General features: G+C 38.6%; 2 protein-coding genes across 2 annotated transcripts in view; both read right to left on the bottom strand.

Moving 5' to 3' along the window:
- The window catches only part of ciita (class II, major histocompatibility complex, transactivator), a 31525-nt gene extending 27611 nt beyond the window's left edge, over positions 1-3914 (bottom strand). The window contains exon 1 of the mRNA XM_041817362.1: positions 2725-3914. Coding sequence (XP_041673296.1) covers positions 2725-3898 — 1174 coding nt within the window. The 5' untranslated portion in view covers positions 3899-3914. The remainder of the gene's footprint in view (positions 1-2724) is intronic.
- Positions 3915-7736: 3822 nt separating this feature from the next.
- Positions 7737-24635, bottom strand: nubp1 (nucleotide binding protein 1 (MinD homolog, E. coli)). Its single transcript, XM_041817364.1, has 10 exons — positions 24519-24635; positions 22319-22423; positions 22059-22192; positions 21415-21483; positions 20837-20869; positions 20422-20512; positions 20174-20328; positions 9952-10062; positions 9667-9853; positions 7737-9256 (listed from the first exon to the last, which is right to left on the bottom strand). The coding sequence occupies exons 1-10, from the start codon at positions 24619-24621 to the stop codon at positions 9204-9206; spliced, it is 1041 nt and encodes a 346-aa protein (XP_041673298.1). The 5' UTR covers positions 24622-24635; the 3' UTR covers positions 7737-9203.
- Between the last annotated feature and the right edge of the window lie 209 nt (positions 24636-24844).

Here is a 24844-nt window from a genome sequence, read left to right as displayed (position 1 = left end):
TATCAGTCTTTCACAAAAAAATGAATTTTATTTTATGCCATTTTTTTGAAATATAAATCAGCTATTTTATGGATTTATTTTTTCTGTTTGAAGTGTAAGTAATTTAGCCCTTAAAACAGAGATTAGGGCCCACTTCCTTCTAAGTTTTATAGGAAATCCACACATTTAAAGAAATCTGCTACCAAAGTTGCACCTCGGGTTATAAACAAAGGAGTTGTCAGTTCAGTTTTTGAGATCTTAAAGACTCTTGATTCCCTAAATGTCTCTTTCAAAGCTCATCCTGCATACACGGACCTTAGTGGACTGACCCCAAACCTCTGTGGAAGGCCAAAACACGATTTACAAGTCAAATAAAGTCACTGGATATAAATCCTATCTGAGTTCTCTGATGAAAGGCAGTTGCTGCTTCAAATTTTTCATTCCCCTGTACTACCACAAGACTGGTTATTCTTAGGGAAATCAGAGGGCAGCCACTCTTAGAACAACCCAAAATGAATAATTAACAACAGCAAAAACCCACAACAAAACAAGGAAAGAAAAGGAGAGGGCGTTTCGGCTGTATTGGAAAGTACTGGCCCTACCTGTTTGCAACTGCCAATCAGATAATCTGTGCCACAAGCTTATGTAACGCAAGCTTCCTCTTTGTTTCTACCCGTTGTCTCACTTATGATAGCAGCGTATTTTATTAGAAAAAACAGCCGTTTGAACATAAAGTGTGCCATACTTGTTGTATGCTGTTATTGTAAAGCTGTTACATTAGCTAAAGTTAAGAATAAATGAATCAAATTAGCATCAATTCTTATTAGTGCTCAATCAAACCCACTGGTATTAAAGTCAGAACCATATAATCATGTCATGAAGCGGTAAACGCTGCTGCACCAAGCCTTGTTTTGGATGAAACATTCCTGTCTTGTCAGCTAAGCATTGTTTACTCTGATAGCAGGTTTCCCACAGCAACGCAGCTGTTTGGTCTCTCTTCAACCCACACAACAATCATCAGTGTAAGAACCAGGACTGTGCCCGATGGTGGGGTTCAACAGTCTGCAAAGGGTCCAAATGTTTAGTGAGACTTGTTCAACTTTTATGGTGGAGTCGTGGTATCCCAAGATGCATAATGAAAAGAAGCGGCCAGTGGTCACTAGCCTATACCACCTACAGTGCCTGTGAAAAGTACTGACCCCCCTGGATGTTTGACCCTTTTATAAATCAGTCATGGTCAATATAATTTGACAAAAAATGTATAAAAAAACCCTCTGTAATGTCAAAGAGTAAACAGATTTCTACAAAGTGAAAATAAATGATTGCACTGGTGAATCAGTATTCCTGGCTACATTACACCATGAAGACAAAAGAACCCTGAAGCAACTCAGCAAAAAGGTTAGTGAAAAGTCTAAGTCAGGGGGTGGAGACAAAAAAATTTCCAAGGCACTGAAAATCCCCTGGAATTCAGCTGATTCATCATCAAGAAATGCAATGAATACAACACATGTGTAAATCTGCTTAGATCAGGTCGTCCCCACAAACTGAGTGACTGAGCAAGAAGAAGACTAGTGAGAGAGGCCGCCAAGACACCAATGACTACTCTGAAGGAGTTACAAGCTTCAGCAGCTGAGATGGGAGAGACTCAGCATACAACTGTTCCACACACTCTTCACCAGTCAAAGCTTTATGGGAGAGTGGAACAGAGTGGTTTGATGAGAGCAAAATGTTGCTTTTTTTGGCCATCAGACAAGATGCTATGTTTGCTGGATGCTAAACACTGCACATCACCACAAACACACCATCTCCACTGGTGGCAGCATTGTGCTGCAGGGATGCTTCTCAGCAGCCGGCCCTGGAAGGCTTGTAAAACAAAATTGCAGTGTCCAGATGTGCAAGCCTGAAGAATTCCCTTTCCCTTTCTTTTTGCAGTGTCCAAATGTTATATATCTTTTACAGTGGACCCAGAGTATCCAATAATAGACGTTTGAAAACAACTGAGCAGGCAATGGTGACTCACCAACTACTCTACACCATTGTGCATTATGCAAAAACAAAAATCAGCCTTGGTGTTATGTTCGCTTTAACCTTTCACATCATAGGCCTGAAACCAAGGCCGACCCAATCACTGCCACAAGACTGTTGCCAAGGTTTTTTTCATCCTGTGCAGCAAATATCAACCTGAAAACACCAAAGCTTTGCCCAACGGCATCTAGAAGGACTGTACAAATATGTCGTGTGAATTATATTATATTCTATCATGTATTTTATGACATAACAGAAATGATGTTTCTTCGGAACTAAATTTCAATTTACAGGAAACTAGGGCAGTGCCCCAAAACAGGTTTTACCATTTTGTAACGGTGTTCAAGTGTGTAATGAGTATTATGTCTGTTAAGATAGGGCTTTTCTTTTTTGGCATCCTTTGTTTACTTGTGATACCAGTACGTGACTCAAAATGAAACTGAAACTAAGGCACACAATGCCCAGACCCTATCAGGATTAAAAGGATAATGTGACATTACTATTTTGGACCGAGTCGGCGTTTTGGAGGAAGTCATGTAGGGGAAACGAAAAGTAAAAGGACTCTCAAATGGAAAAGGTTTTCCCCTAAGGTGGGGCTATGCTCAAGCTGCAAAGACATCAAACTTTCAGCACTTTAATAACTTCATGTAAAAGAAAGAGTACAAGGATCAGAAAGAGGACAGAAGTCAAAGGAGAAGCATGTCATGGTTGTAAACTTACCCCACTGTGAGTTCACCTCATCTTCTTCCCCTTTCTTCTCATTCATGTCTGCGCTGCCATCCTGGATGGATGCTTTTGCAATGTAAGAAGTCTTAGATACACTTTCTGTGCTATCTGTTACACCTAAAGTCATGCTTAGGTTTGTTTTTGGGTAAAATGAGCTCTCTGGATCATCACTACATGTGTCTTCAGGTATATCAAAAGAAAAATGCTGAATGCTGAGGTGATCGCCATTCGGGTCTTCTACGTTTGTTGTCATTTCAGCAACCAAGTCGACATTAAAAGCATCCTCCAGCCCGTCTCTGCTGTAATGTTCTGTGTCTGCAGATGTGTTCATACCTGAGGCATGACCCAGCGCCCAAGAGGTATCAAAGTGATCCGTGATGGATCCACCTATCATGTCCTCATAAGTAGTAAAGCAGAAGCCTTCAGTAAAGCTAGCAATCTCTGCGTCTGTGCTTAAAAAGTTGTCTTCATACCAGTCCAGTGTGCTGCATGCAACGCCAATCTCCTTTTCCTCTTCCATATTCAATAAACTACTTTGAGATTTAGTGCCTGTCTCTTTATTTTCACTAGTTACACAGCCAGTAGTGGTATGAGGAACCAAAGCCTGCAACATCCTCCGTCCTTGATGCCAGTGCTGCCACAAAGGGACAGCTATTCTCCTGGCTGCCTGCTCTAACCACTCCTTCTCATCTTCTGAAATCCCCTCAATCAGTCCTACATTATCACTTTCTATTTCCTGCAATGATTGTGTACATTTCAGCAGTTCTGTTGATTCAGCATCCAAGCTGCATTCATAATGATCAAGGTAGAATTCATCAAACATTGGATGAAATTGAAGCCCCCCCATTGGGTAGTTGGGCTCGTCCATTGATGACTCCCAACTTTGCAGGTTGAAGTCCAAGTCTGTACATGTAAATGTCCCACATTTCCACTCCTGGTTGAGCTGGCTTTGGTCGAAAGGCCTGTTAGTCTTGGATCTTTGAGAGCTGCTTTGATCGCACAGTGGTCCACGGGATGAAGTAAGACAGTGCAGATTCAAGGTCTTGCCGTAGGCCTCTGAGATGATCCGCTCCCTCACCAAATCCTCCATTAAGGCTTTTATCTTATCAGGAGAAGCCAAAGTCAAAGCCAGTCTCACTTGGTCCAAAACCTCCTCAAACTGGGCCATTGTAAGCCTCTATCCCCCAGACAGTGATGAGAAACATTAGAGCCAACAATAGTGAAAATGATTGAATTGTACTTCTGTTAAGAATCACATTGATTTTATCCAGGAGGCGTTCTCACTGGAGAAGGAGGAGTTTGTATGATTTGAGGGCAGTTCTGCATTGAACAAGTCTTTTATTTTTTTTTTTTGTGTGTGTGGGAATGTATGTGAGAGTTTTCGATGGCTGGGTTGCAGAGATGTCATTAATAGGAAGTGAGGACACATTATGCTTACACAGAGGAACAGGGGCAGCACTTACCCAGTTATGAAATACAAAAGGATTCTTTGATTAATCCTGCCTGTAAATCACTTCCAATACGCATCAGCTTGAGTTTGTGTCCCTTTTATGCTGTTGTTGTTTGTTCAGTTACATGGTTAACATCCAAATGCTGCTTTTTGTTTGCCCTAAATACACTGAGGGACATGTCACAACACTTATGACATATATATATACATGATTTTAATTCATAGCATGTATTAGTTCATCATTAAGCTCCTCTAAGTATTCATTATCAACTGATGTTGAAAAAAATATTTTCAAAATAAGAGCAAACAGGTTTGATGAGTTTTTTTTTCTGGTCTGTGTTTGCACACATATCCTTGCACATTCATTGCTACATCAGTCCTAATGTCCACTATGTTAATCCTGCAGGAAGAGTCCTTTGATTTTCCTGCAATTTCAACTGTTAGATAACAATTCACCGAAATCTGTCTTATGTTTTTTCCCAGTGAAAGACCAGACGTCGATTTTGCCAACATAAACAGTTTGCTTCCTTCCTTCCTTCCTCACTGTCTGTAATGCCATTTGGGGTTTCCAAGAAAATTAGTGTCTGATTGCTGTCCTTTAGTTCACTGTAAGTTTCAGCTTTACTGAGCAAGCAATCATGACCCAAATTTCCTACAATTTTCAAGTAATCATATTTAATTAACAATGAAGGTGGAAGTTTTTACTTTATTTGGAATATAGTGTGATCAAAGAAAGAGACAGGACAAGCACGTCATTATGGAAGCCCTAAACAGATATGCATGCACAGATTGTATTTTATTCTGTTTTATGTGATAAGGTGTAAATTTTGGTTGTTTTCTAGAAATTCAGAGAAACTAAAACATTTAAGCAAGAAAGCCAGATCTGTTTTCCTTAGAAAATGAGTTAAATAGGTTTAGATCTCAAGAAAATGACTAAAATGTACATGTTATCATGGAAAAACAGAGTAAAATAAAATGTAAAAATGTATTTTGGCTTCAGCCCTCCATAGATCATGGACTTTAAGATGCAGTTTTTCTCCTCGAACACCTTCGCGACCCACCTTTGGGTCCCAACCCAGCAGTTGAGAACCACTGCCCTAGACCATGTTTACTCGTAACATCCACACCTTACTCCACCCTAAAGTTGTGAACTTATTTTTTTTCAGCTGATTATTTTCACATACCCCTGATAATATGCAAGGACATCCAGAGCAAATCCTCTTTCTGGCCTGATGCTGCCCTAGGACGGCACACTCACTTCTACGCCTTACCTCAGCCTCAGTTTTTGGCCCAAACGTACCTAAAAGTTCTGCACAGTACTGTATATCAGGATTTATTCTATCTAATTTAGAAAAAATTAACTCGATAGATACCATTTTTGATCATATAACACATAATACACAAAAATAAAATATTCTAAAAACTATTGTTTTTTAAACATAATACTGAACTGCTCATTTTTCAGTCACAACTGGACAGGCCAAAACACTGCACAACTAACAAACATACAACTAGGACTGTCAGCATTAAGCCACTCCTTATCTCTAGATCAACACGTCAATAATCTGGTTTGTTCTTGTTTTTTTCCAACTCAGAAATATCAAACAACTCAGACACATTATCTCTACAGCTCAGATGGAGATGGTTATTTACACATTCATTTCCTCCTGTTTAGACTGCTGTAACTCACTTTTCACCTGTCCTAGTTAAACATCTATAAATCGTCTACAATTAGTACAAAACGCTGCAGTACTTACCAAAAAGGACACACATCACACAAATTCTGTATTCTCTCCACTGGCTTCCTATAAACTTCAGAATACATTTTAAGATTCTTGTGTTTACTTTTAAAGCCCTGCATGGTCAGGCACCAGCCTACATTACGGAGCTCTTAAAACCTCACTATCCCAGCAGGACTCTTCGGTCCTCTGATCAGGGTCTGCTGGTTGTCCCACACTCCAGACTAAAAACTAAAGGTGACTGTGCATTTAAGGTCATATATATATATATATATGATAATATATAATCATATATCATATATGAATCATCCACTTCATATCTCCCTTCATATCTCCCTCAATGAACAAAGAAACAACGGTGGTGGACGGCTCCTATCCCTGCGCTGCAGGACAGAAACATTTACAAAATCTTTCATACCATCAGCAATTAAACTGTATATTTCTGAAGTAAACAGAGGAGACTCCCAGACGATTGAATTTCCCTTCGGGGATAAATAAAGTTCTTGTATTGTATTGTATTGCATTGTATATAAATTAACTTATTATTATTATTATTAATGCATTATTATTATGATCTAAAGTCACCTGCACCTTGTGCTAATTAATCTTTCATTTTCATCACCCCCTTATTTTCTTTTTAAATTCCTTTTCCATGGTTGAGGCCATTTAATAATCTTTGATGTACCAGAAGCTCCTTGATTTCTTTGAAAATAAACTCAGCTCTGTACCCAAATGTACAACAATCCAAAATCAAATAAAGAAAAGTTTAAACACAAAATAGTGGGATTTCCAAATGCAACACAAAAGGGGGCAATTAACTCTTGAAATCCTGAGATTGGTTGTGACTGAAAAAAAAATTGACAGCCCTACATATATTTTTTACATTATTCAGTTACTTGGTATTAAATTAGCGACAGCCCCTACAACACAGGTTGTCTGAAAGTGAAAGACAGAAAGGTGACTTCTTAAAATACTCAAGGGTCAAGATTGTCTGTCCTTGGAGTCCAGATATTTGTACTTGATATCAACTGTAATTTGGTCCAATTATTGAGAGCAGTCAGGGTGCTTTGTATTTTCTGCTTATTTTTTTCCCAGTCTTTTTAATTCTAGTTGTTGACATTATTTTTTTGAGTATTTGATCCAGCCTTTTTGGTTTGGTTACTATCCCAAACCGCTTCATTTTTCAACAAATACTATTTGATTATGATTGAATAATCTAAGAAATTTGGGTCGTGATTGAGGAGGTAGTGGTGGGTCCTGATGCTAGACCATTTGAGAACCACTGCCCTAGATAAGTGCATAACATGGCCACTCTGTTAAATCTGGTTGTTTTCTTTGAAATAAGTCTGTATTTGAAACTAAACCACTGTCATCAACAGTCAGTGCCATTAAAAATGAAGTCTGGTCACCATCACACATCAGACTTCAACCGTCCTAAAATAAAACATGAGCTAAGTGAAACCTCCAGTGTTGAATATGAGAAACAGACTGTATATGTGGCTGCTTGTCTCTCAGTGGCATGCACATGTAGTTTCACATGTGCTTTTTAGTGAACTACGTAGGAACTATGAGCTTGTAGATACGGCAAATAACAAAAGCACACTCCCATACATATACTTGACAGATCTGACCTCGTTTAACTGTGTTCACATCAGTTTTACTCAGACTGTTCTCACAGAGGCATTACCAGAGACAAATGATGGCAAATACAAAAAGTGTAGATTATAGACAAGTAACATGTCATATGAAAACAGATGAAACTAAATGGCCCTGTATGCATCGTTTAGTGATTCTGAGAAAAATGACAGAAAAGGTGCTTCCATGTTTGTTTATTTATTTTAAAAATCATTCAAAGAAAGCATTTTACACAAGTTTAAGAGTATCAAAATCAGCTGTTTATAAGGTACAAGAAAACAAGCAGGCGAGGGAGCTACACTTTTTTAAGTGGTCATAAAGAAAGCTTTGGTGAGCATTTTTGCCATCCCTGTATAGGGATTTCAGAGCCAGGAGAAATGCATTCACAGCCATTCAAATGCTCATTAACACGAGTATCTTATCAGCCAATCACATGGCAGCAACCAAGCAGCACTTAGGCGGTGGTTGGTTGTCTTGTGGGGCTTTTCCACAATGACATTTTGCCACGCCCATCCAAAACCAAGCCATACTGATTTACTTTTCCATCACCAGTTTGGACACGTTGGGCTATGCTGTGCTACACCAAGAATGGACCAGCTCTGGAACAAGGCCCGACCACACCCGTCCTACCTTGGAAACACCAAAGTGGTTCGTCATCATTCGGCGACACCTCGCAGACGTGTTTAAATAACAACTGCCAAACTTTGAAATACCTGCCAAGATGACCAATAGAAGACGATGAAACTTCGAAGTAGAACACAAACAGTGGTGTACATACCTAAATGCAATTTTTGCTGCAATGTGATTGGCTAGTTAAATATTTGTGCTGATGTGCAGTTGTACAGGTAGAACCAATAAAGAAACCAGTGAGTGTAATAGTGTAATCATGCTTCAACCAGTTAGCTTGTTGCTGATAGCAACAAAAAGGCTGTGTAATGCTAAATAAATAAGCATCTAGATAAATCAAGATACCTCTGGAAAAATAAGCTTTTCTTGGTTTCACTATTTAAAGGTTTTTGTTTTATTCATTTTAAAGATTTCTTCTGACTTTCACATTTCACATTCAGGACTCTTATTTGCTGAAAATGACAACAGGTTAAGTGGAAGAGTTAAGAACAATAAAAACACATTTTTGAAGCGGTGTCTTATTTTTTTCTGCAGAGCTGCATGTGTCATAGGTGGCTTTTTTTGGCTTAGTTTTGGCTTAAATATTACATTTTAAGACATTAACTTCAATGCAAAATTATGCTTCAAGAGTATATATTGGTGTTATTCTTACCAAACAGTTGGGTTGATCTGTAATATAGAGAGCATGAAAGTAATGCTTAACATAATTTCTTTTCATGTCATCTCTCTTTACTTTTTTCTGACATTCTTCTTTAAAGTTATATTTTCATTACATTGGGACACTTTTCTTTCTTATCTTACAAAAGACCAGCAGAATAAGCAGTTATTATTTATAGCACCTTTTCTAGAAAAGTTGATTTTGAAAGCCACTGCAGAATAAACCTCTGCAATGTGTTATCTGACCAGCTCTCCATAATCTGGCAGATGTTGGATGATAAATTGTGCGTTTCTTATTCAGTAGTTTCTACTGAAATCTCCTCATGTGATCTCTCTCACGGTTCTGATCCACCTTGAGAGCGGGTTCAGGTGGTACTCTGCTCCTCCATCACACGGTTCAAACAGTACTCCTGAATACCTGGAGGAGATGAGAGGAGAAAGGAGTCAAGGCGGTGTATTACTGATTTTCACCATCTTCCTGTAAAACCTTTTAAGTCCCTTTAAATCTGATACACAAAACCACATTTGACTCCTAACTTTAATCTCCTGCTTGTTGTTGAATTCAATCCACTGTCCTTCCTCTTTGGTTGAGCGTGCTTCCTATTTGTAAAGCGATCACTTCTTCTTTCATTACATTTTATAGAGAATTGAGATATAAAGTAAACCATCTAGTCATCAAAAATCACAAGGGACTTCACTGGAATATACGTCTTTGTTTGTCTAACTTCCTCACTATGGAAATGAGGGTAAAGAGGATGATGAAAACAGACAAAGGAGATGCTGCAGCATGGATGTTTTAGTGTGTTGTGTGTTTGCGTAAATACTCACTCTGAACAATCCTCTGGTAGACTTGAGCAGCAGGAGAGTCAGGAACTACGTTGAGGAAAGATCTGCCCTCGTCACAGCTTCGTGCGATCCTGGGATCGAGGGGTACCTTTCCCAAAAGTGGCAGATTTAAATCCTTGCACATTTTCTCAGCGCCCCCGCTGGTGGGAGGGAAGATCTGGGATGTGTTCTACAAAGACAGGACAGAAAATCTAAGTTACACATGTATCAATAGATACTGTGGGTATCTACGTTTGTTCAGGTGTGTCTGCCCCTTTTATGTCTGACCTTGCATTTCGGACAGACGAAGCCGCTCATGTTCTCCACCACTCCGATGATCGGCAGCTTGACCTTCTGACAGAATCTGATCTCCTTTCGCACATCCTGCAACGACACTTCCTAAAGAAAGAAAGAAAGAAAGAAATACAAAATCTTATTCAGACTTATTGGAGACTATCTGCAGTTTCATGGTGAACATTTTTGGTGCATTTGATTCCTGTTTGAATTTCAATGATTGGAACAACTTTACGACAGAGCTCATAAGATTATATTAGCATCATGCTCTGAGAAAAATTAAACAAACTGAGTTTTGGTCATCATCTTACACCCATCCATTAATACTTAAACTATCAGTCGAAATGATAATAATAACTCATAATGTATTAAACATGGACATAGATTAAGTGAAGTCACTCATTGGTTTCTGAAGCCGAGCAATTATCTTCAGCTACCTCTGGATCAACTTGGGGGAAAAAAAGAGGTAAAGCTGAGATAAGCATTGAGCCTCAACATCAGTGGTTCCCAACCTTTTTGGCTACGAGCCCCCCCTTATTTGTAGCGCAGAGGAGCTGAGGACCCCCGGGACCCACACAAACAAAAGGTGATACATGGATGTCAAAAATCAACACCAAATTTAAAAGTTTTCATTGTTCAAATCTATATAAAATAGCCCTGCACAAAAATTTTCTTATCAGAGACCTTTGAATGAACTATTCATAAGTGTTTTATCATGATTTCAGGTACGAGTGAATCTAATTTTGGCAGCCCCAAAGCAGACAGAGCACTCCCCAAAATCTCTGGCACCATCCCAACCTGGACTCCAATTAACACATCTTTCAGTCACCCTGCCATAACCCTAACTATGCAAATTACCATACACATCCCTTTCCCACACACAACGTTTGGGAAAGGGCAGAGGCTTTGAAAAAAAATCGGAGGGTGATGGGATGAACGTTCTGTGCGTCACATCTTTACAGGCCAATCAGAGCAACAAAACACGTGACGTAGCCCCATACTGAGGTGCACTGCTACCGAGGAGTAAACTCCATAGAGAGCTGCATAACGCAAACCATGGCAACTGTTGACATGTCAGTGCACAACTTTTGTCGTTTTGGAAAAGAAAATTACTCACTGCTGTTCTTTGTTCTTCTTTTAATGAAGAAATGTTCTGATAAAACTGGCGCTTTACCAGCATCCACACTAATGTCTTCTGCCATAATTGCACCGGCATCTTGTTGCTGCTTGCCCGAAAGTACTGCCCCTCTTCGCTGATTGGTCCTGTCACTTTCAGTTCAGATGGAAGCTTTGCAGATGGATTCGCCAATGAGAAACACGCAAACATGGTGTATCCATCTGCTTTGCAAGGTTAGGTTTCAGCTTGATCTGAATTTCTAGCACAAAAAGTACCAAAATCCCCAATGGGGAATTTTTTTTTTACCTGCAGAACTCAAACTGGATCATATATGGCAGTGGTGTCAAACACAGTAACAGCAGGGGGCCAGATTTTGATTTGAGGTCTAATCTGAGGGCCTAACAGGGTCAAAATTTAAAAATAAACTGTCAGCATTATTTTCAGCAGTGATTAATTAATTGGGGGGGGGGGGGGGGCCCCAAGCACTGATGATAAATGACTGAGCTTAAAAATGTCCATATTGTAAGTTTAAAGGCTCAAAATCTCAGGTTAAAAGTCAATCTCATAGGTTTAAGTCATAATTGTGAGATGCCAAATTGAAGAAATGAAATGAAATAAAATTTCTTTCCCACATTCTGACTTTTATTTAATTGTTTTAAGTCTTTACTTTTTGCATTTTTTATTACTGAACAAGATATTTCAAATCATCAAGGTTAGATTTACATTTTTATTACTGGACGAAATCTTAAGACCTCATACAGCTGGGCCAGTTAGTAAAAAATGATATGATAATGCGGGCTAGCTTTAATTGTACCACAGGCCAGGTTTGGCCCCCAGACCCTGAGTTTGACACCTCTGCTTTATGGGATAATTTAGAGGAGAGATGAGCTGATGTGATCCTGGTATTGGGCGGATCCAGACTCACATAACTAGATCAAGTTTTGCTGACAATTAGCAGATCCATAGGGCTAATCTTTGAGGCAGATCAATGCTGCTCACTTTTACGTTATCCTATGTTTATGACCTCCACATATTCACTCTAAGACTCTGTCCTTAGTTTCTCCAATCAGCATGTGCAAACCATGGAGAAAGCTAACAACAAAGGCTAAACAGTTTCAATGTGATTCAGGCTTGTTAGGCCAGACACTTCTTTAACTACAAGCAATGTATGCGCAGTTCAGGTTTCATCACAAGTTTAAACAAATAAATGGGTCAGACAAAACAAAATGAAACTAAACACAAAGCAGTTACATTGGTGGATGCACTGCAGTCTGGGGGAATTCCAATGATGGTTTGAAAGCAACAAAGATTTTAATCTACAGTACAGTTTGTCACTATCAAAAAATATTTTCTTAAGGAACTCTACAAGAACAAATGAAAACATTTATCAGCCAAGTTAATGATGGAAGGGATTAGCTTTACTGCAGATACCTGGAGCTATTCTACAACAGCAGGACTAGGAGGCAAATGTTGGCCAAAGGAGCTAGCTCTAATGCTACTGATCCAATGTGCAAATAACTCCTGGAGAGGGTCTACTTTCAGGGCCATTCGGGGACGCACCCATTTCTGTGGTTTGGTGTGGCAACTGCCATCAAGGAAATGCTTTCAGTTCTCTAACTTACTGACTTTTTGAGCTAGCAACATGAAGAGCCAAGGAAAATGAATGAATCACAGCTTTAGCTGCTCTCCTGAACCCCCGTTGTGCTGAACATACAGAGCACCTCTGTGAGGGTTCAGAGAGTGACTGTAAGTGGGACAGATTTTTGGGCAGGCTGTGGTTACAATTTCAGTTAATACTAATTTATTCATCTAAACTTGTTTTGCAAATTTGAACAAAATGCTATCTTGCACATTACGAATTCCCAGTCTCAGTATTCAGTAAGGGACAGGGGTTAATTTGACACTGGTTTTAGTGTCAGCAGATTTCCAAAGCCCAGAATTGGATCAGTACAAGGCTAAAATGATACATCACTAATTTAAGCTGAATTCTTAAAGTTTTTTTCAGTCCTATGATCTGATTCCTCAGGTTTTTCTCTGTTTTCCTGTGATATGATGGTTTTTATCTTGTGTAATATTGTTGAGTTCTCATGTACAGTATAAATAAAGATTAAATAGACAAGTAAAGACAAGTAGAAAAGGGCTTGCTGAGTGAAGAGAGTAAGGATACAGCAAAGACACAAGATGCTACAGGAAGGAAACGGTAGACCAAAAACATGAAAGACAAAGGATTAGCTTGATCTGTTTCCCCCCTCCTCCTCCTCACAGCTGCTATCCTGTTTCTACTGGGGGACAAAACTCCCATGTCTGAATCAGTGGAAATGTAGGGGTGTAAGAAAACAAATTAAAAACAAACAAATTGATGCTGCCCAGACTGGATCCTGTGCCCAGGTACTTCCCAACCCGTATGTGGTTAGTTTTGGCTTAGTGAGAGCTGAAAGAATGAGGAAGTGAATCTTTGGCTGTCTAACCTCATGAGACCCAGCCTAATTTAGAAATCAGGAAGTGCCTTTTTCTTTCTTTTTCAAAGAAAGTTCATCGAGTGTAATTAAATGGCTTTAGGTGAAGGTATCAACAGCTTACGAAAATATGTCATGGTGACATTCAACAACAGAGTACAAGGAGAAGTCATTTCTGTCGACTCTACTGTACAGTTACTGGAATTATTATGATGATCAGATATAGACACTGTAATATCAGCTCATTTTTGGCATGACTCTACTTGATACTGATGATAAAACAGCTGTAAATGGTAAACAGTTATGACTTTGTGCGGCATTTTCAAGTTGTCCACACCTACCCACTCACACACTGATGGTGGTAGCTGCTATGGAAAGCTGCCGTCAGTGTTATCCCATTCATGCACATTCACATGCTACTGCAGCAGTGAGATTCGTTGCAGTTACAGTTGAAACCAGACGTTTACATACACTATATAAAAAGGCACATAAACTTTTTTTTCTCACCGTCTAACATTAAATCAGATTAAACTTTTCCTGTTTTTGGTCAATTAGGATTACCAAAATTATTTTTATTTGCTAAATGCCAGAATAATGAGAGAGATCATTTTTTAGACAATTTTTTATTATTTTCTTGAGAGTCAGAAGTTTACATACATTTCATTAGTATTTGGTAGCATTGCCTTTAAACTGTATGACTTGGGTCAAATGTTTTGGATATGCTTCTACAAGCTTCTCACAATAGTTTGCAGGAATTTTGGCCCATTCCTCCTGGCAGAACTAGTGTAACTGAGCCAAGTTTGTAGGCTGCCTTGCTCGCACATGCCTTTTCAGCTCTGCCCATAAATTTTCAATGGGATTGAGATCAGGGCTTTGTGATGGCCACTCCAAAACACTGACTTTGTTATCCTTAAGACACTTTGTCACCAGTTTGGCAGTATGCTTAGGGTCATTGTCCATTTGGAAAACCCATTTGCATCCAAGCTTTAACTTCCTGGCTGATGTCTTGAGATGTTGCTTCAGTATTTCCACATAATGTTCTTTCCTCATGATGCCATCTTTTTTGTGAAGTGCACCAGTCCCTCCTGCAGCAAAACAACCCCACAACATGATGCTGCCACCCCCATGTTTCACAGTTGGGATGGTGTTCTCGGGCTTGCAAGCTTCCCCCTTTTTTCTCCAAATGTAACGATGGTCATTATGGCCAAAAAGTTCAATTTTAGTTTCGTCAGACCACAGAACATGTCTCCAAAAATTAAGGTCTTTGTCCCTGTGTGCATTTGCAAACTGTAATCTGGCTTTTTTATGTTTCTTGTAGAGTAATGGCTTCTTCCTGGGAGAGTGGCCTTTCAGCCCATGTCGGTACAGGACTTGTTTGACTGTTGATAATGACACACTCTCACCAGCTTCAGCCAGCATCTTCACAAGGTCTTTTGCTTTTGTTCTTGGGTTGAGATGCACTTTTCGGACCAAAGCACATTCATCTCTGGGACACAGAACCCGTCTCCTTCCTTAGCGGTATGATGGCTGGACATTCCCATGGTGTTTATATTTGCGTATAATTGTTTGAACAGATGAACATGGCACCTTCAGACATCTGGAAATTGCACCCAAGGATGAACCAGACTTGTGCAAGTCCACAATTTTCTTCCTGATATCTTGGCTGATTTCTTTTGATTTTCCCATGATTTTACACAAAGAAGCAGTGTGTTTCAGGTGTGCCTCTAAATAACTCAGATGTTGTCAGTAAACCTGTCAGAGGCTTCCAAAGACATGACATCATCATCTGGGCTTTCCCAAATTGTTTAAAGACATAGTAATCTTAGTGTATGTAAACTTCTGACTTTAAAGAACGTAGTAAAAATTGTCTGAAAAAAATCCTTTTCTCATTATTCTGGCATTTAGCAAAAAAAAATAATTTTGGTAATCCTAATTGACCAAAACCAGTAAAAGTTTAATCTGATTTAATGTTAGACGGTGAGAAAAAACAGTTCATGTGCCTTTTTATATAGTGTATGTAAACTTCTGGTTTCAACTGTAAGTGTCTTATTCTAAAAAGTCAATATGTGGCTGAAGGCTGAAGGGGATCAAACCCCTGACCTTCCTGGAGGTGTGCCCATTGCATTTCTCATCTGACTGCATCAAAATACTGTGAAGGCATCATCACAATTCCAAGGTATCCATCTTGCAGGTGAACAGTTGCTAAGATAACTAAGCAAGCGTAGCTTATTTGCTATTTAGAATCATTTATATTATTCACAGAAGTAAATTTAGACTTTTGCGATGCTTTAATGCAAATATTATGAATGCAAATATCACAGCTGATAAAATCAGCTATCAGCTGCACAGCCCCTAAAACACAGAATATAAGTATATATGAAGCCTAAGAATATACACACTGTATACCATCTAGAGGTAAGGATTTAAAGAAAAAGTTGGCGGTTGAGCTGCCTTAATTATTCAAATTATTTTAATTTGAGGTGATAAGGTTCTCAAACTAACTTCATCTATGGTTGTACTCAGATCTAAACCAAGGATTAAGTTGAGGTCAGACTACATGTTTTCGCGATTATAGCTTAATCTGACAGTTGTAGGGACTTGGGATGTGTCAGCCCAGAAAATCTATGGTTTTATCTCATGTAGTGTGTCATAAGCCCTATTCACATGGGATTAGTATTACCTACGGACCTCTGGTAATTATCAATAATCATTCAGGATTATTGTTTTTTTAATCCCTAGCAAATCTGCCATGTCTGAAATTTGAGTAAAAATTTCAGGTGATATTACCTACCATATTTTATGACACACATAAGTCCACATGCAAAACTTTTCCCCTGCAACTGTTAAAATTTTGACACATATGAGATATTTTAGAGCTTTCAGTTAATTTCATCTTTTCTTGACACATGACTTTATTTTTTAAATGTATTAATTCAGACTGTACTTTCCAAGTGCACCGCTGCTCTCTTAATAGGCACGGTGCTTCTGATCTGCCTCCTACAGCTTCTCTTTACCTGTGCCTGATCTTAAATCAGTATTATTAAGCAGTACCTTTCATGCAAAACACAGTTTTGGTTTTCAAATGTGTTGCTCAAAATTCAGGGATAAGGCTTCAACAGGTGATCTGTATGAGGTGAGTCGTTGTTGTGTTGTGATCTGAAATAATAAGACGCAGAATAACACCAGCAGTATCAACTGTAGAAAACTTTTCATAGATGACAAGAGTTGTTTCTACTTAACATTAGGAGAGTCATTCTCTCATACATTAACAGGAGTGATGTTAAGATACTCCATTTATTTTCCTTCCCCTTCCTCTCCGTCTGATCAGATGCAGACACGCACAGGTTACAGATAATGCAAACTGGGAGGGGAGACTGATTACTAGTTTATTCATCATGGACAGCCTGCTACAGATTGTAAAAATATAAAACTCTTTGGCCCATGTTATCCATTGTAAACTCTGGTTGAACGTATGTATAGGATAAATGAAATGTCACCTGCAAAACACATGCACGACAATGCATTTTTGGATGGAATTTAGAAATAAAATTCACTGTGTGTTTTTTTACTGCTGTTGTACAACAACTCCATGTTTCCCTTCAGAAACATCTGTAAGTTCAAGGACATTACAGACTCAGCTTACCCCGTGTGAATGCACCACATCAAACACCGACGTAAGGGGTAATTCTCAAATTATCAGGGGTCACCAGGCAAAACTTATCCCATGCTAATAGTACTACAGCAGTTCACAATTGAGGACAAGTCTGAGCCTGACACCGCAAAATCAGTGTATCATTTGTCCATTTAATATTTGATTGACAATTGAATAACAAATAAATGAAAAATGTCTCATTGTTCAATTTTCAGTTTTAAAAACCAAATCAAATAATGAAAAAATGGTTCATGTTCTTGTTTTCATTTCTGAAAGAAAGTTAAATAATCAGGAAATTATTCATCTTTCTGACTTTTGCCATTTATGTAGGGATCAAAGAATATTATATGAAAAAACAGCTATAAGCACTCAATTTGATTTGAATACTGATTTGCGTAACCTGGTGCAGTAGTTGTGCTCAGAAAAGCATCCAGAGAATCACATGCCCATTGCTGAGGAGTTCATGCTTCCTGTACTGTTTTACAGGAACACAAATGCTGACACCAAATAATAGGGTGCACTCACACTAGGTAATCCGTACTGTGCCTGGATGCATTTAAGCCTAATAATTTAGTGCATTTGACCACTGTGAGTACACACTTCCATGCTTGGACATGGCACACTTCCCTGGCCAGGAAGGATGTGGTGGACCAAAACATGAATGCAAATGATAGAGCAGGAGTGCGGGAATGTGACTGAACTTGTTGCTAGTTGCAGGAAGCGGGAACTCCTCAGCAATGGGCATGTGATTCTCAGGCTGCTTTTCTGAGCACAACACCTGCACTAGGTTATGCAAATGAATATTAAAATCAACTGCTTGTGGCTGTTTTTTTATATTACATTCTTTGATCCCGTCAGCAAGGAGGTGGTGAAGTCATGTTCTGGGCCGGATTCTTCAGGAGAGAGAGCTGGTAGGCCCCTTTAGGGTCCCTGAAGGAGTGAAAATGACCTCGGCAAAGTATATAGAGTTTCTGACTGACCACTTTCTTCCATGGTACAAAAAGAAGAACAGTGCCTTCTGTAGCAAAGTTATCTTAATGCATGACAATGCACCATCTCATGCTGCAAAGAATCCCTCTGTGTCATTGGCTGCAATGGGCATAAAAGGAGAGAAACTCATGGTGAGGCCACCCATCCTCCCATGACCTCAACCCTATTGAGAACCTTTGGAGCATCCTCAAGCTGAGGATCTATGAGGGTGGGAGGCAGTTCACATCAAAACCGCAGCTCTGGGAGGATATTCTGACATCTTGCAAAGAAATTCCAGTAGAAACTCTCCAAAAACTCACAAGTTCAATGGATGCAAGAATAGTGAAGGTGATATCAAAGAAGAGGTCCTTTATTAACATGGAACTTGGCCTGTTAAGATGTTTTTGACTGAAATAGCTTTTGATTTCAGTAAATATGACCTTCTAATGCTGCAATTTCAACACATGACCATTTTCAGTTCTTAACAACTTATAAAATGTTTTAAAACTCTGCTGTGCATAATAATGTGGAACAGTGCATTTGAGGTTTTTGTTTTTTTTTTAAATTGTTATCATTATGAAGTTTGTTCAAAAACATCTGAATTATGCTCTAACGGCTGATGACTTGAAAAAATATTCTGTCTGTCATTTTCATTAATATTCAGGAAATAAGAGAAAAATATTATTTACATAATAATTTGGAACGCAGTGTAAAGGCTTGCATGTCTGATTTTTGTCCCGCTTTCTATGATTTATTCAGTTACACCAGTGATGTTGAACACTAAGAGCACATGTGCTCTGCATGCACAGCAGACACAAATGGGAAACTAAAGGAAGAGTGATGAAGTGAAATGTTTGGGGGAAATAGTTTCAAGCTAACGTAGCATCATTGCAACATTTGGATAGACAAATAAATATTGTATCACACTGTAAATACAGTTGGTTTATTCAAAGTCTTCTTTCCTCTCTTCACCAACACACTGGTCACAGTGACTACCTCTGTGTGGCCTGCCATGTCAGTCAGTCAGGCCAGCTGAGTCAACATTACTGTTATGGTACTGAATGTAACTGCACCTTTTAAGTACACAAACTCTTAACATAAAATATGTGTGCCCCTGTCTTAAAAACATTTAATAAACTTACATACAAAGGTATCTGCGCAAGCCTGCAAAAGTACAGTGATACATGTGGTCTATAACCTGCAGTTTAACAGACTCTGAACATCAGAGGTGGAATCCTTATAAACACAGTTTATTTCATCTTCTGGAGAACTGTTCTGTGTTTTAGTGAGGAGCTTTCTACATTTTATTGCTTTTATTGGGTTTTGTGTAAACAAAAACTACTAAACATCCTCAGATAAAATCTTAACATGGTTTCATGTTACTTTTTATAGTTACTGAAACAATGGGCCTTTATGGCTTTATGATACTACATCAATTATTGAGAAAGACACTAAGACTTCCATAAATCATACCTCTGAGAATGAACCACTAATCTTTTATAAATTATTCTGTAAGTGCTGAATGAATTCACCGTAGTTACAAGTTGGTGTTAAATTCAAAACATTTTCCATGTTGCGTGCTTATTTTATCAGCCTTATTGTTTCTCAGTGTGCCATGAGTAAAGATGTCCTTCAATTTCTCCAAACAACACATGGTAATGAAATGAATTTAGATCTGGGTTGAAGATGTATTAGGCAGGGGGGCTGATGACAGTCACAGCAGGAGTAGACGTTTTCTAGTTATGTCTTGAGTCAGAGATGCAGTTCTCGCTTTCTTTGTCTGATTCTATATTAGTTGTTTTAACGTAACTTTCATAATCACTCCTCAGAGGTGTTAAAAAAATGGCCAGATGTTTGTAGTTAACTCTAGGAAATGTCATAACCTTCAACTAGAAGTTAAATCTGGGTGCAACAGAAGATTCAAATGATGTTTGCTGGTGGAATTTCCCTTTAGAGGGGTTTCAAATACTAGAAATTTAAATGAAGTGATTGTCACGGGTTGCTTTTCTAGGCTTGTGCTACCTGTGGTGTAGTGATGATGACCGCTCCGTCGACGTGAGTGGAGCTGAGGTACTGGACGATGGACAGGTGTTCGTCTGAGGTGCCAGGGGGCGTGTCCACGATGAGGTAGTCCAGCTCCCCCCAGTCGACATCCCTCAAAAACTGCTTGATCATCCCTGATGTTAGGCAGATGGCACACAGTTGTAATATTATGGCAGACATGGAAAGATTAGCAGGCTTTTCACACACACATACGGACAGAACAATACCATTCTTCTTTGGTCCTCTCCAGATCACAGCATCATCAGGGCTGCTGAGGAGGAAACCGATGGACATGACGGCCAGGTTGTCATCCACATACTGCAACAGAACAACATATGTTAATGATATGTACAACAGAGAATGACTAAAACCAGGGTAATCTCCCATTTAAAAATGGATAAAAAAGACAGATTGTCATATAAAGGCAGTCCTATCTCTTTTAACTTAATTAATCCTGGTTGGAATGAAACAAACCGAAAGACCACAAAAAGTTAGGCTTGTTTGTCATTAAGTTTACAACATTATGGTGGATGTGATTAACATGCATTACATTTTTCATCGTTCTTTTTGTGTGATCAATTTATAGCAATTAAGACATTATTTTGAATGGTAAGAACATAAGATATGTGTAAATGAACTCACCACGGGTGACCAGCCTGAGCCGCTCTGGTGGACCTGCACAGAGAAAGAGAGAGAAACCATAGATTACTGTCCTGCTGTGAAGTAAAAGGAGATCAGTACTTGACTGATGGAAAAGCAGATATCATTGGTTCACAATGAGGCTATCAAAATAATATTTGTACTGAAATCACCTATCACATATATGTTTATACAGAGGTCTTTTGGTGAGAAAAGAATTGCAGACATATTTTCTTATTTAATCAATGAAACACTTAAAATAGGTGTTGATTTTTTGACAACAATTACTCACTATTTTCTGAGTTGGAACTACTGCCCTTTATAATGTTAGAAGGAATCCCAAACTGGGCTGATTTTGATGTCTGCTTATCCACTTAGCTTTATTTTGTTTTATTTCTTTTAAGCTTTTGTGTACTGTTGTGATATACTAGTATTTTATTTTCAAGTTTGTGTATGCATCTTGATTTCTGCTTTTGTGGAGCACTAAGTTACTGGGTGTCTTATAAGTTCTGCATACTTTAAGTTACTATCTTTATTATAACAGTATTTATATCCTAGTCAGATCTCACATATCTGCTCACCTGTTCTCCTTCTAAACCCATGATCCGAGGAATGGAAGGACCACAGATATCTACATCCAGCAGGGCAACCTGAAAACAGCAAAATAGGTGAGACATTATGATCTGATGAATCCGAGTTACATGCAGAGACTAAATGAGCTACACCAGATAATAAAATAATTAATCCGTTAAATGCTTGGTCAGAGTAGCTATTCAGGAAGTCTGGCTTAATGCTGACAGTCATAACTGACTTATGAGCCACTTCCTTTAAACTCTGGGAAGCCTACATAGTAAGGTGTTGTGGTATTTATTTATTGTTAGTTGGGAGTTATGGCTTGTGATTCTGTAACTTGCTCCTCTCAAGAATCTGGTGTCACTAACATGTCTGCTGTTGAATATGTTTGCCTGTTTTTGTCACCATTGGTGGACTGTAAACCTAAATACTCCTCTGTGATAAAGTTGTTTCAACCTTGAAGCGTATTATGATCAGGCCAGGTCTACAGTGACCCCTAGTGGCATTTTGTTGTCACTACAGAAAAATGTGAAAAAAAGCAAGCTGGAAAGATGCTTTTGAGAGAATGTGATCATGTTGCACACAGGGTTTGCTTTTTAATCCATTGCCGTTGGTTCTGCTGCATATAAAGTAAAGGAAAAAAAAAGATTACCTCCTTTGTGCTGTCACTTGCAAGTGCATGAGCAAGGTGAGCGCTGAAGGTGCTTTTCCCCACTCCCCCTTTTCCAGACAACACCAGGATCTTGTGTTTGACTGTGGACAGCTTGTCTCCTATCTCTGCTATGGCTGGGGATGAGACAGGGTTTTAGAGGATGAAGCTTAGATGCTTGTGAAGCTTGAGCACCAGAAATATAAAGAAAACAAACAAATAAATTAAAGGTATGTCAAGATAATTTGAGTAAGTCTTCTCACCAGGGTCGGGGGCCTTGGTGGCTCCAGAGGCACACAGTTTTTGGTTGGGACATCCCTCACATGACGACGCCTTTCCTGCTTGCTCACTTTTTGTTCCTGGGCAGTCTGGAGGGGGATAATCAAGATTAAATATCTGAGTCTATATTAGAGTACCTTGAACTTAAAAAAAAAAAAAAAAAACACAAGCTCAATTGTTTTTATTTCTTTTATTATTCCTGCATTCCTGTTCCTAGTGGTTCGATGCTGGTACTGTAAAAAAGAACCTCATAAACTCTTAAGTTTAGTCATGCTTAGTCATGTTATACAGCTTAAATTCAGGAATTTGGAGAAAAGACAAATACATAGAGGTTTAAAAGGAATACATATATATATATACATATATATATATATATCAGATACAGCGTGATTCTGTTATAGGGAATATCAACGGTTAAATATGTTTTATTCTCAAGAACTACTAAGTATTAACTGTTACTTATACGCCCTGTTCTTCTGGGCAGTGAAACAATTCCCCCTTTTTTTAACTTCTAGACAGAATATTCAATAAAGATGTTTCTAAAAAGTTAAACAGCATTCCTTAAGCTGGAACAAAAAAAAAAACAAACAAACAAAAACAAAAACAAACAAACAAACAAACAAAAAAAAAGAACAGAAGAAAACTTTTGTAAGCCTATCTGATTTCCTGGGTTGACTTGACATCATAAAACAAAGAAACAAGACAATGTTACGTTTACTGTCTTAACTGACGACTTTTTACCGAATGTGTTAAAACTAGGTCCGTTGTGATTATTAGCATTGATCAAAATTAACTAAGGTCCACAATTAGACCACAATTTTTTTTCCAGTTGCTATTAATTGTGTGAGTAATTGTCCTTTCAACAAACATTGGCTAAGTCACTGTAGGGTCTCCCTGATGATGCGATGTAAAATAAGTCCACCACTGCTCCTAAATGCATCTTTCCACTCTAAAAAACTCACAGACAGTTTGGTGGACAAGACAGAATAGCCTACCTCTGCACCTTATGTTATCCTACAGTTACCTTTTTCCTGTCCCTTTATTTCCAGGGGTGGAAAATACCTAATAACACTGACTCAAATTACTGTAATTGAGTTGTGTTTTGTTCACTATAAAGCAGGTCTACCTATAAAGCAGGTCTGTATCCAAACAGTCATACAATTTACCTTTGTTTATAAAAGTAGAAAAATCCAAAATGACACAACAATAACAGCTTTGAATGCAAAATAGTGACGTTTTAAAATATAAGGATGTGATTAGTCACATTTAACTACAGAAATTCTGAAACTGATCACGATTTTAACTTTTTATTTTTAATTAAAGATTAAACACACCTACTTAACTAGTTAACCAGCCCTAGTTAGACATTTTGGATTATTAAGCCTTGACAGCATAGTAAAAAAAACGAAGAGGGATTATATTTTCAACATCTGCTGTACAACTGCCACAGACGATTTCAGTTAAACGTCACCGGTGAACACGGTAACCCCTCAAACCGTTACACCAGCAAACAAGTAAACACTGTGGTCAAAATTCACGTAAAACTATAACCTTTGCTTCATTAGACAGCTGTATTGTATTGTAAACTGCCGGTGTATAATTCACTAGTTTACTTCATAACAATCCATGCTAATTCTAACAAAAGAATTCAAACTCATGAACACAACTTCAAGACTTCCGAGCATGCGAAAAGCACGAGTAGGCATGATTCAGCAAAATTTCAGGGAGCAGTAATAGTACTGTGTCGGTTATTAAAATGAATACATTTAAAAAATATATTTATTGCAGTTTGAGACACAATAGCTACACACTTTAGCCTTTATCCGCTTAAGTTACATTCCTTCTGTTATGATATCGATTCGTTTCATCAACTTAATAACTGCGCAGTTCTGCTCTATGGTTCAAATTCGGCCCAGATTTGACTTAATGACCCTACTGTGTACGTGCATATGAGTACTGAATAATATTCCACCCGTTCCATGACCCTACTTGAATAAAAACCCTGAAAACTACTGAATATGACAGATAAACTAGTGTGTTGTAAACACTGATGTGCGTCACAGCAAAAGAGAGACGTCTCTATGAAACTAAACAACAACCAAACAGTACTGGACAACTTAACATAAAGACGAACCAGCCGGACATGTAATAATAGAGTGGAAATATCTAAATTAAATAACTCACGCTCAGGTGCATTGTCTGGTACGTCTGCCATCTTTGCACGCGTGTCCAACTGTGTTAGTCTTCCCCCTTGAAGGTTCCTCGTGAAGGTTCCGCATACGCACATCGTCTCACGAGCAAAGAATCACCAACCCAAAAAAAAAAAAAGTTTATTTTGCGAGTTATTAACTAAAGCTTCATTTCACGTAGTAGATGGAAGCCACTGTGGAAGAAAAGAGATTGTATAAGTCAGCTCAGTGAAACAGTTCGCAAAAACAAATCTACTGAGCAGAGTCGGCCCGAGGCATAAGGGCATAAGCGGCTGCTTGGGGCCCCGTCGCAGCCAGGGG

The sequence above is a fragment of the Cheilinus undulatus genome, linkage group 21 (assembly GCF_018320785.1).
Source record: "Cheilinus undulatus linkage group 21, ASM1832078v1, whole genome shotgun sequence".
Classification (NCBI taxonomy): Eukaryota; Metazoa; Chordata; class Actinopteri; order Labriformes; family Labridae; genus Cheilinus; species Cheilinus undulatus.
Note: the sequence above shows the minus strand (reverse complement) of the source record. Positions and strands in the feature narration are given on the sequence as shown.

What these genes read in the sequence shown, in the direction of transcription:
- nubp1 (XM_041817364.1), bottom strand. Translation starts at nt 24,621, where the DNA reads ATGTGCGTATGCGGAACCTTCACGAGGAACCTTCAAGGGGGAAGACTA. An exon ending in ACCAGACAATGCACCTGAGC is followed by an intron (nt 22,424 to 24,518) that starts GTGAGTTATTTA and finishes ATCCCCCTCCAG; the next exon opens with ACTGCCCAGGAACAAAAAGT. An exon ending in TCATCATCACTACACCACAG is followed by an intron (nt 10,063 to 20,173) that starts GTAGCACAAGCC and finishes TTCTTTCTTTAG; the next exon opens with GAAGTGTCGTTGCAGGATGT.